The 16,103-nt window shown below is 38.5% G+C and overlaps 1 protein-coding gene across 4 annotated transcripts; it reads left to right on the plus strand.

The window, feature by feature from the left end:
- The first annotated feature begins 4,283 nt into the window (after positions 1-4,283).
- On the plus strand, positions 4,284-10,722 carry LOC102289747 (adhesion G-protein coupled receptor G2). Of its 4 annotated transcripts, none has more exons than XM_005916915.3 (18): positions 4,284-4,632; positions 6,258-6,352; positions 6,424-6,510; positions 6,643-6,711; positions 6,815-6,991; positions 7,096-7,131; positions 7,220-7,291; positions 7,428-7,560; positions 7,661-7,817; positions 7,916-8,050; positions 8,147-8,257; positions 8,344-8,398; positions 8,567-8,664; positions 8,738-8,859; positions 8,935-9,200; positions 9,290-9,380; positions 9,465-9,745; positions 9,827-10,722. In XM_005916915.3, coding segments are annotated over exons 1-18 (2,106 nt in total). In that variant the 5' UTR covers positions 4,284-4,630; the 3' UTR covers positions 9,946-10,722. The 4 variants fall into 4 exon arrangements, with proteins under 4 accessions (XP_005916977.1, XP_005916979.1, XP_005916978.1 ...); XM_005916917.3 differs by having other exon boundaries at positions 4,285-4,632; positions 6,433-6,510; XM_005916916.3 differs by lacking the exon at positions 4,284-4,632 and having other exon boundaries at positions 5,933-6,352.
- Positions 10,723-16,103: the final 5,381 nt, after the last annotated feature.

Raw genomic sequence — 16,103 nt, forward strand, 5'->3', positions numbered from 1 at the left:
GGACTCGAGTCACATGACTTGGACTCGAGTCATTAATTTTATGACTTTAGACTTGACTTGAAAAAATGTTCTAAGACTTGTGACTTGACTTGGACTTTTACACCAATGACTGGGACTTGAATTGGACTTGAACCGGTTTACTTGAAAAGACTTGATATTTTACCCCAAATATAAAATTTAACATGCATATTATATAGAGATTGAAAATGTGACGTCATTCACGGGTAGAACCGCAAAGGATTCTGGGAACTCGTGGCAAGCGGTACTAGCGCACGCAGGCTTTCAATTAAAATCAGTCACACAGCGATAAAAAGAAACACAAAAATGTCAAGAAGCTGTTGTATTATTAACTGCAATAGCCGGTCGCATGACAGCCACGGGAAGCCGACGGGTAAAGAGATCGGTTGTTATCGGATTACGTCGTTGAAGAGAAATTGTTCGAGCCATGTTTCCGAAGTAACAAAGAGGCGACGGATGGCCTGGATTGCAGCCATTCAAAGACAAATATAACGTCCCAGAACACTCCAGCTCACAGGTTAGTCTGCTCCAAGCATTTACACGAAGGTCAGTGTTTTTTAGTAGTTAATACGTCATTTTCATAACATAATTGGTGATATAGGTTACAAGCAAGTCTGGCGCTGAACAGAAATTGTCGCGCTATGCTCCTTTATTTATTGTGCATAAATAGTGAATTGTCCTGACACAATATTGGTTTCGCTTCTGTTATTATGGTACATTGACAAAAACATATACTTTTATTCACAGGATAAAACAGTTGTTTTGTATCACTAATTGCCCAGTCGATTACAGCATACAGTATTATTGTCACTGCTACATTTCTGTGATGCTACCAGAAATTATTTCCACTACTAATTAATTACCGTTGAGCTCAAAGGTCCTATTAATAAACGGTTAAGAATGTGTATTTATGACGACGATTTGTGAGACTGGTAAACTTATGATACGTACGATGGTCTTTCGTTTCTACACGGTGCATTTCAAGGTCCTGCACCCATCCGTCGGTAAACTGTACCTGGGCTTGTTGCAGTGACCTGAAGTTACTAAACTTCATGAGTGTGTGCACTCACTCCAAGAACCGTATAATTATAAATATGCATATAAATATGCTACGATGAGATAGCTGACTTCATCTAACTAGCAAATGTTGTCCAGGCTACGTTGGTGATGCAGTTTTTTTTAATGTGTATGATATTTTTGTCATGCGATTTTAAAGCGGTCCTACAACCGCATCCAAGAATAACATGCAGCTTATCTCAGAACTGTCGGTGAAAATTATTCTTGGAGCTAGGTTTAATTGAGCTGCATTTTAAAGAGGTGCAATTTCACAATTTGTGTATATTTTCTAAGTTCACTATTTTGTCATGTGTTGAGAAAAACACAATTTAAAAATTACATGGTCTAATATTTACATTTAGCATAACTGCAACATGCTTTTTTTCGTTTTTTTTAAAGACTCGAAAGGACTTGAAATTCAAAGTTTCAGACTTGTGACTTTACTCGGACTTTTACACCAGTGACTTGAGACTCGACTCTGACTTGCCTGACATTACTTGAGACTTGACTTGAGACTTGAGGATAAAGACTTGAGACTTAAGGATAAAGACTTGAGACTTACTTGAGACTTGCAAAACAATGACTTGGTCCCACCTCTGCAAAATAGGATTATTTATGCTATGATAATTTGGTTGCATTAGGCAGGTTGCACTTGGTGATGGGCTCTAGACTGTAGGAAGTCATCGGCAGCAAAGGATTTTCATCTGAGTTAATAAAAACAATCATTATATTTAAAATTAGGTGAGTTTATTAGGTGATTCATTCAAATGCAACATAGAAACTAATTTTTAATGATTGCATCTTTGTCTAAAAACTTGTGGACCTAATTGTATGACATGCTTTCTCTCAAATGTTCACCAGAGGGCAGCATCAGCGCACGTTATAGTTCTTAAGTTCACATTCAGTCCTGGTTGTTAATGTAAAGTGGCCTTGAAGGAGAAAATGCAGACAAAAATGTCCATAAAACAAAAAATGCAACACAGTTTTGTTAAAAATTCCCAGTGATACCATGTAGATGCACATCCAATATGATACATCCAATCTGAATATGTCTTGATGCATGCTCAGTAATTCAGGTAAGGAAATGCCAAAAAGTTGATTCTGTTCATCTGGATGTTTTCAGCGTTTTCAATGGGAGAAACATTTCATCACTAATCCAAGTGACTTGTTCAGTTTCAGCTCACTGCAGGTTTCCCGGACTTTATAAACAGTACATTTGCATAATGACTGAAGCTAATATCACTGACGAATAGGCTGTAAGGTCAGTTTCCTGATCATTAATATGCAAATTGTCATGACCTTTGATCAACAAACACTGATCAAAGCATTGATCAATGATAATTAATCAATGACCGTGAGTAACATTCACAGAGTTGGGGAATGGCAGCAGTCACAGATGGTGAAAGATGTACCTTTAGGCCCCCTACTCGATTCAGAGATGGTCGTTCCCTTTTCTCATAAATGGCCTCTCTGACTTCCTGCTCAAACCAGCGTTCCTCCCTGTCCAGGGTGTGTACATCATCATCACTGAAAGAGTGTCCACTGGTCTGTAGGTGTAAATAGACTGCGGAGTCCTGGCCTGACGAGTTAGCTCTTCTGTGTTGCGCCATCTGCTTAGCCAGTTGTTTGGTTTCTCCGATGTATTGGTGGCAATCCTCCTGGCACAGTGCTACACTACATTACTGTGTTTGTGTTGGGGAACCCTTGGGGTGGACCAGTTTCTAGGCGCAATGTGTTCTGAGGTTTGAAAGCTAAAGAGGTGCTGTGTTTTGAGAAAATGCATCTCAGCTGTTCTAATCCGGACACATAAGGGATCACTAATGGATTTCGCTTAGGCAGCAGTTGTACTTCTCTCCCGGATCCTGTGTAGCTTTCTTTAGGCGTCCTCCCAGCTTTGACAAATGTGCAGCTGGGGTGACCATTTTACTCAGGGCCTTCTTGGCATGATGTTCTTCTTCTTCCCTAGCTGCTTGTAGCGTCCTGATGACACCTAGTATGTGCTCCAGTGGAGGATGAGAGTCAAACCTTAAATACTGATCTGTATGCGTTGGTTTACGGTACACATGAACTTTTAAATGCCCCTTAAACCTTTCCCCACTGAAAACGCTACGTCCAGATGAACAGAATCAACTATTCAGATTTGTGCAAATCCCTAAATCTAAGAAGGCTAACGTGTCATTTTTCATATCCTCCCTAGTGAACTTGATGTGTGGTCCACCGAGTTAATCCATCCATTGGTGTTCCCCTGGATAAGCTGGAGGAGGTGGCTGGGGGGAGGGAGGTCTGGGCTTCTCTGCTTAGTCTGCTGCCCCTGCGACCCGGCAGTCCACCGAGTTAATGTGATCAGTGAATTTTGGTGCATCTGAGATTTCATTTTCACCCAGTTTTTATCCACAGATCTGGTGTTCCAGCACAGGATAATAGAGCCCTCTTTTCCCCTTCTTCCATGTACAAGTTGCCACATTGGGTGAAACTGGGGAACCCATGGCACACCCATGTTCCTGCCTGTAATACTGACCCTTGTGTGTGAAATTTGCGAAATGAAGACACAGTTCCAGAGCAAACATACTGCTGATACTGGTCCTGTTGTTGCTTGGATTAGTGAAAAACCTTTCCCCCACTGAAAACGCGACGTCCAGATGAACAGAATCAACTTTTTGGCACTGTGAATATGGTTAATATTGTTTGAGAGAATATCATATCAAGACGTTTGAATCTTGACAGCAGCTTTCCATGTAGCACCCACCAGACGGACTGACTTGGTGGAACTTGTTTACTGACATTTAAATAAAAACAATCAAATGTCAATACACAAGTTGCTACCACAGAAGATTGTTAAATCTATTCAATTATTTGGGGAATCTGTATTGTAATTATAATACTTTTGGATTAGAAAAGTCAGTAGGTAACCTTCTTGATAAACAAGTTTCCAAGCGAGAGAGTCCTACATGAAATATGATAATATATGCCTTCAACGGCATATTTAGCCAGCGGATCTGTTTGGATGATGACTGTAAAGATTTCCACTGTGCTAAAAAAAAAACACAAGCAAAACATTTTCACATCTGTTTATTTGCCTTCTCTGAGTGGTACAGCTCAGGCTCCTACTGGATGACAGACGGGCAGATTAACTAACATATTTATAGTAGTTTATTTATTAGAATAACTTATTTTATATATTTATACTGTTAGAGAGATTTTTTGCACATTTGCAGTACAATACAGTATTCAGAGAATACTGTATAAAAACAGTACTTACTAATACCTTTATAGCCATTCATTGGAATTCATGAAAATCTTTTAGATGAGGTTTTCGAAATGTCATGATGTTTTGCACGTCAACACAAATGTACTGCTGTTTGTTAGGTCAGTTACATATTAAGCCTTTCAGTTCGTATCAGAACAGAAATGCAAACCTAACTGGGTAACCTTCGTAATTTGCTTTCATTGCTTGGCGGGCTGCGAAAGTAATTTGTTTATTTCCCTCGTGCAACCTTCAGGACACAAGCGTGGCTTTGTGATAGGGAATAAATAGTCAGGATTTGCATTCTGCATTATGTAAGTCAAAAGGTTGCTTTGAGCTTTTTAGTTATGCCTTAAGGTGTCAAAATTAAAAAAGATTACACAGTTATTGTTATCTATGTTCAGTGCGACTGTAAAGGAAAATGACTGGAACGTTATTAGGTATTTCATGTAGCCAAACCTTCTTTTTTTTAGCATTTTGCCTCTGTTGGATACCGATAGTGAAGATAGACAGGAAGAAACACAGCAGGGGGCTACTGCCGCTGCTTTCTGCCCACACGGCACGTGGCCTGTCGCCTCTAAGCTAAATCGGTGCCCACTTACAGCCCCATCTTTGACACAAACTGCATTTGTGGTCAGAATGGGCATGGATGTCATGGTAATTGTGGGATATTAATGGTTTCTTTGAACTGTTCTTTTTCTAAAGTGGAATGATGGTACAGCATACATGACTTTCTTTAATTTTCTTTTTTTTGCCTGTCCCATTTGGTTCATTCGCCGTCAGAATTGTTGTCTGAAAACCAACAAGGATACCCAATGGATTTACTTTGCCAAATGGATCATCACGGCATTGCCGTATTGGTCCATTTGATCGACCTTTGTTGTTATTATTTATTTTATTTTATTTTCAGTTGTTACAGACGGGACAGACATGAGTGAGGGATAGGACAGGGAGAGAGAAAGAGGAAGGAAAAGAAAAACAGAAGGGGAGAGGGACAGTGAGAAAGGGCACTTAAAAAGAGAAAGGAGAGAAAAATATCTCCTGGATCACCTGTTGAGAGAAAAAGAAGAGAAACAAGCAAAAAAAACATACTAAACACAAAACCATCGCATTAATCTAGCTAAGTGTAAACAGCAGTAAATACTAAATATTCAATGTTGTTGTGCAGCACGCAGGACAGACAGCGCACAATGTGCTTTGAAGTAGCAGCCAAGAAAGGTGCAGTTTTTAAATTTATCTGGGCTAGTGTAGATGTAGCCTTGTGGAGGAGTAAAGGTGAGGCTTTTGAACTTAAGAACACTGTAGAAAATACAAAAAATATTCAAACTTGAGCACCTAATTCTTGTTTCGTAGTCATTAAAGATGTATGTATTGACGGAATTATTATAAACCACAAATTACCATGTCAAGCCCATGAGGAGCGGATATAAAGTAAAGGTTTTAATATGCATCCCTGAGGCACTGTCACAATTACAACCATCTATTTCTCATTCAACCTCAATTCAATGCATATAGTCACACGCGCACACACACGCGCACGCACGCACGCACGCACACACACACACACTTTATTCCTTTTTTAAAATATATGAATACACGAGTTACTGGGGACAAAATACAGGATAACATTACAGGAGCATCTGTGTTCACGCCTACAGTGTACATTTTGTTCCAGCCCATGACAATAGGTGCCATTCTGCCAGCTGTGGAAACATAAACTTTGAGACGTGGGCCCAGTTTATTTGCAAGTCAAAGCAGGGAAGCAGATATGAAAGGTATATTTGTCAGTAACATGTGATGTCTGTAAGCTGGACGTGAGTTGCTGTGAAATTCGACAATGCAGAACGTATTCTCATTTGGGAAATAGAAGCCGGAACGTACTTAAATTCTCAGGCTGTGATAAGCTAAGATTCATTTGAAGATTCCCATTTCTCTTTAGGAAAATGTTACCAATGGATGTAAATCATCGCCGGACGCTTGCTGCGAAGCTTCTGTTTTATGGGATATTCCTCAGCAACCACATAAGTGAGGGTGGTAAGTTCAACAAAATGTAGCTTAAAAGATTTCTCAATATCAACTCATAGTCAGATTTTTCATGTTGTCAGTTTTCACAGGTCCAAATGGAGACTGCACACCCAAGAATACCCTCTTTATCAGTAATGAAACACTAACTCAACAATATTTTCCATCACGTAAGTTCAAAAATAATGAAGGAAAAAATAATAGTCTTTGAAAGGTTCAAAGAAAACAATAGTACCCTGTGTTTTTAGAAATGATTATTAAATAAATAAGAATACATATAATAAATAATTGTTATATTTTAGAAACTATCTACCGAGAGGTCAACGGACCTAAACTCTGTTTCAACATCCAGCCAAACAATAGCCTTGCAGGTACAGTTATCTAATTTTTGTTTTTTATATTTCGGACTGTTGGTGAAAAAAGTTGTCTTGGGTATTTGCTAAAAGTGTTTGATTGTTTCTGTATTTGTCTTAGATTGTTGTAGCGAAAACAATTTCACCTGTAGCCTTAAAGTAAAAGGAGCCGGACCAGGCAAATACATCCTAAATGCAACTGAAGAGATTTTATCTAAGCAAGATATTGTGGTGATGAAGAAGCCACAGTATGATTATTCGTGTATGCCATCACAGGTCTACAGCAAAAGCAGCCCCGGTAAGCCTCTAAGACATGAGACTTTGCACACAATGGTCATAATTTTCAGTTTATTTGAAAAGGTTTCCAACCAGTGATCTGACGCACTTCTTATTTTGTTGCAGGTTTTCTTTATAACATCAACCGCTGCTTGAATGAAAGTAAATTCACAAACCTTTTCCTCTTAATTTCTACATGAAACAACGTGACAGTGCACAAGTTCTAATTTCATACTTTTATGTGTTGAAGGTTCCAAAAGCATTAGAGTGAATGCTGACAGTTGTTTAGATAATGAAACCAATACCAGAGTGACTTGCAAAGGTATTATGTTGTTTATTTAACAGGATCATTAATAAAACAACATTTTAGTAAGTACTGTGATAATAAGAGAGCACGGGGTTGAAAATTTAATTCCTGCTTTTTTCCATGAATGTTTGTATGTGCCTGTGCTATGCAGATGTAACAGAAACACACTACGTTATCTTTGACAATAAAACATGTGTGTTATGTAAGAAACCAGTCTTGAAAAGTCTAGACAAAGAGATTAATTATACCCTGGAGAAAATTCCTACCAGCCCAGACAAAGCAAAGTAAATATCTCAGTTTTCTACAGAACAATAACAGCAAATAAAAATAAATACACGCTTTTGAAATCTGCTCTAAAACATTAACGGTGTGTCTGTGTTACAGAGATGCCATGAATGTTCTATCAAGCTTGTTTAAAGAGCTGGGTAACGCCAGCACAGCAGCAGTGAAAATGGGCAACATTACAGGACTGATTGCCAAACTGCCCCAGGAAAACCAAACCAACATGAACTTTGTCTTCACAAAAAACTCTGGAGTAAATGTAAGGTGTTTGTGCTACACAATTTTATGACCTTCAATTAATAATATTATTTTGTTCTTCTTTTGTTATTTTTTTTGTTTTACTAATATTTTTAAAAGTCTGTTGAAGAAGAAAACAGCAATTCTTTGACGGGCCCATTTCGTTTAATGAAAATTCCTAAAGAGGCCAGTAAAATGGCGGTGGAGGGAAATGGATCATTTCTTGGGATTCTGCTCTTTCCAGAAATGCATGCGGTAATAGTACAGCTGAACTAATTACTCATGATCTTTATAAAATGTCTAAACATATTGACCAAACCTGATCTATTAACAATCTTTTAATCTTAACAGGATGACAGCAGTAAATACTATTTAAACAGTGAGATAGTGGGAATAGAAATGGGGGCAAAAATACAAAACCTTTCACAACCCATCGAGATTCAGTACAGTAATGTGGACAAGGTAAGTGTGATGTCATAACAGAAATAACGATCAATTTAAGTTCAGAGGAAAACTTATTCTGTTTTTCATTTTCTATTTTGATAAAGAAAGGAGCGAATGCTTCTTGCATGTCTTGGGATGGAAACAGCACAGATGCAAACGGTAAAAACCCCCAAATAGATCTCTCTCTATAAATATATCTAATTTTAATATGAAAACCACAGGAATTAAAGACCTTTGAAGTGTTCACTCACATTTTGCACACACGCTGATTACTGTGATAAAGTCTGTCTTTAACAGTTACTACTTTGTATTACTGCTGTCCAACAGGGAAATCACTCTGGATCACAGATGGCTGTCAAACAGTGGAGACCAATAACAGCATCACCTGCCAGTGCACACATCTAACCTTTTTTGCCATACTCATGGTAAGACAGCTGTATAGGAAATAAGAAATGATTTTTTTACAGCACATACTGACACATAACTATTTGAACCTAGTCACCTCCACCTGCAAACATTAGCACTTCTGATGTTAATACTCTGACCTACATCACTTCAATCGGTTGTGGACTGTCGCTGTTTTTCTTGATCGTCGGTCTCTTCATGCACGTTCTCGTCAGGTAAGAGATCCGAGGCAGTTTGGATTTTTACCTCAGTAAAGTCCTTTTTCTTACGCACACTAATTTGCTCCACAGAAAGGGGAAAGCAAGCGAAGCAACAAAGATTCTGATGAACCTCTTTGTCGCCATGTTGATCCTGAACTTGTCCTTCTTGACCAATGAGAGCATTTCAAATCTGGGTATCGAAGGTGCATGTGTGGCAATAGCAGCAGTTCTGCACTACGGGATGTTGGCCACTTTTACCTGGTTCTTCATGCAGGCTTTACACTTGTACCTCAGTCTACGTCGAATCTGCACTGAAGTGAAACATTACATGCTGAAGATTTGCATCACAGGATGGGGTAAGAGACCTGAGCCAAAAATGATACTTATGCTCTCATATTATGAATAATAATCACAGGAGAATTTATATTCCTAATCTTCTCTTTAGTCATACCGGCTGTGGTGGTGATCGCTCTTCTTGCCTCCCAGAAATATAATTCTATTAATATTAATACAAATGAGGGGAAAGCAGCAACAATGTAAGTCTGTAAATCTGATAATAGATTTCTTGGATGAAACACAAACATCTTCATCAGAGGATCACGTTGTACTCCCTTTTTCAGGTGCTGGATCTCTGATGCTGGTATCCACCAGGGGGTCAACATTGGTTATTATGCTGTAGTGTTCGTCTTCACTCTGAGTGTATTCATTCTAACTGTAAGGCAAATTGTTCTAATGCCAAAAGCAGGAAAGGCCCAAGACAATATTTCCATTAAGAGCAACACTTCCACCATTCTGAGCCTGTTCCTCCTTCTTGGCATCACCTGGGCTTTTGCTTTCTTCAGCTACGGACCTTTGCTCATCGCTTCCTACTACATCTTTACCATCCTCAACTCCTTTCAAGGTAAATCTAAAACTGTCACAGTGAGCTGACTTCATTCTTTATTGGATTAAAAGTCCTTAACCTTCTTCTTTATTTGTATAGGTTTCTTCCTGTTCATCTACTATTATAAATCCAGCAAGATTATTGGAGACAGCAAAATCCACACACAAAGTAGCAGCACAGCTACATCAAACACAGCTGTAACGTCTCCTTATGCATAAGGCTTGCTGTTTTACCATATTTTGACACAAGAGGGCAGCATTTTATTTCATATAGTTCCAGCAGGTTGCTCTGTGTAGAAACAACTTGGTCATTCTTCCCATGTGCTCTCCGCTGAATGGCTTTTCTGACATGAAAGCACTAACCCAGATTACCTTCTTTGATGCAAATACTGTGGACTAGAGCTCGAGTCAGTACTCTGGAAGTCATTTCAGAGCACGACTCTATGTTTGTTCCCATGCTTTTATATTTTAACAGACAAACTTGTCTTACTCACGCCAAATAATTCATAGAAGGCTGTGATTCAGTCAGAATACGCAACCACAATTGTAAACATGTCAGGATGTTAAGGTGTAAAATGTTAAAGTGGGAAAGTGAAACATGTCAAAGACATAAGGACATTTTCACTTTGATGGCAGTAACACCTCTCAAAAAGTTGGGACAGGGACATGTTGACAACCCGCTTTCACGTCAAAAAGTCGTCATAAATAAGTCTCCAATAACACCAGAAAAAGTCGCCAGATTTGTCGCTAGTTGCTTTTTAGAAAAAGAGTCGCTAAAACTCGCTAAATATAGCGACAAAGTCGCTAAGTTGGCAACACTGGTGCTACTGCTGTTGCGAGTGTAACTACCGCCCCCTCAGCTCAGGGAGGGGCGCAAACACAAGGCTTTGTTTGCCGTCTCTGCTCAGCGCAAACACAAGGGTGACTTGCAGCATAAAGTGAAAGAGAGGGCAAGAGAAAGAAAAAAAACAAAAACCCACGGCTCCCAATAAGGAGCCGGCTCGCATCGTTCACTTCAAAGATACGGCTCTAAGAGCCATTTCGTTCGCGGCCGACCCATCACTACAAGTGATATTCCTAAAACTTTTCCACTCAGGGGCCGAGTCATTCTCTGAGATCTGCTGCTGCATCTTTTCAGAGTGCTGATGTTTAGCAATGTCCACTTCTTTAGTGAACCTGTACTTGGCCTCTCTGTAGCAGTCCCTGTCTCCGCTTCTGAACGCCTTTCTCTTTTCCAGCCACAGCTTTTTGAGTTTAGGGGTGAACCAGGGTTTGTCATTGTTATAACTCACCCTGGTGCGTGATGGCACAATGTTGTCCTTACAGAAGTGGATATAGGAGGTGACAGTGTCCGTAAACTCATCCAAGCTGTTAGAAACAGCCCTCATTGTGTCCCAGTCTGTAGACTCCAAACACGTGCGAAGCTCCTCCACAGCCTCGTTGCTCCACAGTTTTTTAGTCCTCATGACAGGTTTGGAGAGCTTCAGCCTCTGTCTGTACGTAGGGATCAGATGGATCATGACGTGGTCAGAAAGTTCGAGTGCAGGGCAGGGTAACACTGGTCCAGTGTCCTCTCCTCTCTGGTCGGGCATTTAATATACGGTTTATATTTGGGAAGTTCCTGGCTTAGATTGGCTTTGTTAAAGTCCCCAAGAGCCATAATGACAGTGTCCGGGTATACCTGCTCCTCGAGGACACACTGAGCTGCATGCAAATCTGCATCTGGCAGAATGTAAACAGTGGCCATAAAGAATGAAGCAAACTCCTGCAGAGATTAAAGCATAGAAGATAGTGCTTGTGTGAATGGTGCATGTTGCATTGAGTGCTTTGAGTACCCCGGGAAAGTAGAAAAATGCTATTTAATAATCTTAGCATTCTCTTGTTGAAATATCCAAGCAATTCCTCGAAAAAGATGATGCCTGCATGGGAGAACATGTTGATATAAAACCTTTACATACAGTACCTCTCAGGATTGATGGTGCCTTTTCAGATGTAAAAGCTAGGCATTAAATTTATGGTGAGGATCATTATTCTTTATTCACTATTCTGAAATTGTCCCACAATTTGAAGACAACAGCATCCACGGTGGGGAAAGCTCAACTGGCAAACAAGACATGAGCTCAACACTACCTATAGTGATAAGATCCCTGAAGTTATTCGGATGTTGAAACTATTCTTTAAAATGTACCACATTTTATGAGCATATGGATAGGATTATCTCCCTTTTTCTTTCTCTGCACTACATATTTTATTTTGTATATATGTTACTTATTTATTGTGTTTTGCCTGCCTTATTTTAGTATCACAGTGGGACAATTTTGTTGTACCCTTATACAAAGTACAACTGTGCAATGACAATAAAGAGTTAAATATGTTCAGTGTATTTTGACAAACTCCTTTGCTTGTGGTAGATTTTTTTGTCAAGTTAATCATTAGTATTTATTTATAAAATAGCTTTTATGAAATAAAAATTATAGCAATTCTTTAAAATTTACCATATTTAGGTAAATTAAGGTCTGATTTGTTCAATGACTTTTTACTATGTTAATATATTTTTCATTCAGAAATCTTCTGATTGGCTTTTTTAGTTCTCATTTTTGTGGTTTTATTGTAGTAGTAAATGGAAATGTTGTAATAACTTTTTTTCTATTTGATCAGGACACAATATTTCATGATGATGATGTGTATACACAATAAAGTCTTAAAATAAAAGATTATGCTTTTCTTTAAATTTTGGTTATTAATGATTTCTTCAAACTACTCTTTTTACAGTGTGTAATGATTGTACCGCACATATCTAGAGTGATTTTATAAAATAACTGAAAGTTGCAGCAGTGCACATGGACAAGCCAAATGCATTCTGGAGAAGGGTTTTATGGTCAGACTAGACAAATACTGAGCTATTTGGTCACAATGAAGAGAAGCACATTTAGAGGAGTATAGGGGAGTACCAGCTGTCAAACACGATGATGCATCCTGTAGGATGAGCATCATTCTCTGGCACAGTGCTGTTTGTTATGATGATTTCTGATATGAGGTTCAGTTCTACGGTGGTGATCGCAGGGTGTGCACAGGTCAAGTGCCACTATGACCCTCCAGAAAATAACGAGGACAGGGGATGATCGTTCAGCTCTTTAATGGCAGATTTAGCGTGGGTGTGGGTTGTGTGTGTGTGTGGTTCTACAAACAGAATGGAAAATAGAACACAAATTACAATCAAATTATAGACAACAATAATCACCATATAACATATTACAGCCACATACTTGTCTTATAGGCCCTAATACTAAGCTGCGGCTTTTACTTATAGTCTGAACCATATTTGACAACAAAGAAAATAAACATCTTCCCATCACTTAACTCTTGTGCCCCACTCACTTATGATGCCAACTAAAGAAGGCAATACACATAACAAATCACCAACTCAAACTGAACTCAGTTTGGCCTAGGCGAACTTAGCTTAGCTTAGCCCTGCTTAGCTTAGCGATAACTTAGCTTATAGAAAATGTACAAACAGAGGACGTCCAGAGCAAGAAAACATACAGGCTATCCTTCTTACACAAGAAATATCCTGTAACTCACCAGTCTTATGGACGCACACTCTCATTGAACCCACATAAACTGCTCCCGAGCATAACTTGTGATTCACACTGCCTTCATGAACACCATTTTCCATCCCAGTCAAACATTACTCACAAAACGGCCGCGCCCTCTAGTGGCGAGGCAGAAAACTGCATCACAGTCCTGCCATCAGAACACTGTTAGACTGCGCAAAGTGGATAGAATAATGAAGGAGGACTACCTCTAAAGTCTTCAACTTCACCTCAACTCAGCAGCATAAAACTTAAACACAACTGGGTGTTCAAACCGGACAATGATCTCAAACACATCAAATCTGGTTTTGGAATAAATAAAGCAGGCTAACATTGAGCTTCTGGAACAGCCTTTCTAAAGCCCTGACCTCAACACTATTCGACATATAGTCGGTGGTGGGAAAAAAATATTTTTAATGTTTGTCACACTTAAATGTTTCAGATCATCAGACAAATTCAAATATTAGACAAAGACAACACAAGTAAACACAAAATGCAGTTTCTAAATGAAGGTGTTTATTATTAAGGGGGAAAAAATCCAAACCTACATGGCCCTGCGTGAAAAAGTGATTGCCCCTAAACCTAATAAATGGTTGGGCCTCTCTTAGCAGCAACAACTGCAATCAAGCAGTTGCTGTAACTCAGTCATAATCAGTGTTGGTCAAGTTACTTGAAAAAAGTAATCAGTAACTAATTACTGATTACTTCCCCCAAAAGTAATCCCGTTACTTTACTGATTACTTATTTTCAAAAGTAATTAATTACTTAGTTACTTTTTAAAAACACGATTTACAACCTGAAGAGGTGATAAAGCGATAGATCTTTCAGCCCAATTCTACTTTTTCTGCATAATCCATCATACAAAATGTAATCAAATGGAAAAGTCTCTTTTTAAAACTTGTTTTATTAATTTTAAGCTTTTAACTTTATGCATCAAGCAAAAAAATTATTATATGCAACATTCTCTGACTGGAAGAATTAATTTTCTTTTAAACCTATTTTCTGCACATTCCAGCACATAAAATAAAATAGGTTTTTGTGTTTACGCTCACTCTTTCAAATAGATGCATGTAGGGATGGGTATTGATAAGATTTTCACGATTCCGATTCCATTTTCGATTCTTTTTAACGATTCAATTCTTTATCGATTCTCTTATCGATTCTTTTTAAAAAGGAGAACACTACGGTCGATTAGCTTAGAACTTTGTTTTATATCTTCTCTTTGAACAAGATAGAAATTTAGGAGTAACATGGCCTTACAAACCCAACAGTGAGATCTTAAGAGATCCAGCCTACGGCTCTTCAATGGGGTGTCACAGGGTCCCCAGGAAAAAAAATTGTAAATGTATAATAATTAAATAAATATTCTTCTGTAGCAATAACAAAGTATAACATAAACTATTCTGTAGCAATTACACAAGAATATCCAGTAATGTCCCTGCCTACAATTAAACACATTCACTTACCGAAAATCGGGGGCATCTGCTGTGGCAAATGGGTGCAAGCCTTTGACCACAAACTGAGTCACTGCTCGGTGACATTTATGGGCAGAAATCTGTGCCATCTGAAACTGAATTTGAATAAGTTAAATTTGAATTTGAATTGCTAGGCTTGAATCTGAATTGTAACTTGAATAAATGCTTTTAAAAACTGAATTTGAATTAGTCTAATTTGAAATTCAATATATTGGTTTGAAAATGATCATCACTAAATTGAAATTGAATTTTATATTTTGAAAATGAATTGATTTGCTTTGAAACGGCATTTTATCCTTTAAAAATTCAGCTCTCGAATAATTTCAGTTTCACTTCTCACCATTCAGTTTCAGTTCTACACTTCAATTTCAGTTCCAAAATTCAGTTTTTTGGAACTTACATCCAGTTCCGGTTCAAGTGCAGATTAATAGAACTACGTTTTTCTAGCGGACCGAAAGTGTTACTGACGGGAAGTAACTTTTATGCTTATTGTAGCTGTTAGCTAAAACGGTAATTTAGCGTAGTTTGCCCTGAATTCAGCTTTGACAACAAATATGATCGACTGTTTCTAGTAGAATTCCAAAGTTGTCATCTTGGACCCTCTCAGAGTACCCCCTCTGTATGCTTGCAGAGACCCCTACAGTAGGGAAACATGCAAAACGGTGTCCAAACCTTTGTGTTTGAGCTTTATTTATGTCTTACACAGCATCCCAACTCTTTAGCTAACTTAATAACTTAAGCTAAAGTGAATAGTTAGTCTAATTCATTAGTGCAGCATTACTGGGTCACCTCTGTTTGAAGTGATATAATATGATATACAACTGTCACTGAAACAGCAAACTTTGTAAATAAGCAAACAACACTTCTCATTCTCTAAACGTTTGGCCACAGCTGTAGATTACACTCACTATCAGTGCTTGTTCAATCTTGACAATAATTACATTTCTAAATTTACTTTGTGCATTTACAGGTAAACAATATCTAATATTTTATCTAAATGACTGCTTTGTCTTTGAAAAGGGTGAAGAGCCTGAGACCGGTGACAGTCCAGTTCTACTCTAAGTACATCCTTACAGTGGCTCACAGGACAAGGCCACATTCCTGTCCTGCCAGAAGAGAAGAGAAGCTTCAGAGTCTTCATGCAGTTCAACCACACCTGTCATATTCCGTATGACAGGGGTCTCAAACTCCAGTCCTCAAGGGCCAGTGTCATGAAACTTTTCCATGTGTCCCTGGTGCAACACACCTGAATACAATTAGTAGGTCATTAGCAGGAGTATAGAACTTGACTGCGTGCTGAAGTGGCAAC

Source organism: Haplochromis burtoni, unplaced genomic scaffold (genome assembly GCF_018398535.1).
Source record: "Haplochromis burtoni strain Fernald_Lab_line unplaced genomic scaffold, NCSU_Asbu1 Contig_16, whole genome shotgun sequence".
In the NCBI taxonomy this organism is placed as follows: Eukaryota; Metazoa; Chordata; class Actinopteri; order Cichliformes; family Cichlidae; genus Haplochromis; species Haplochromis burtoni.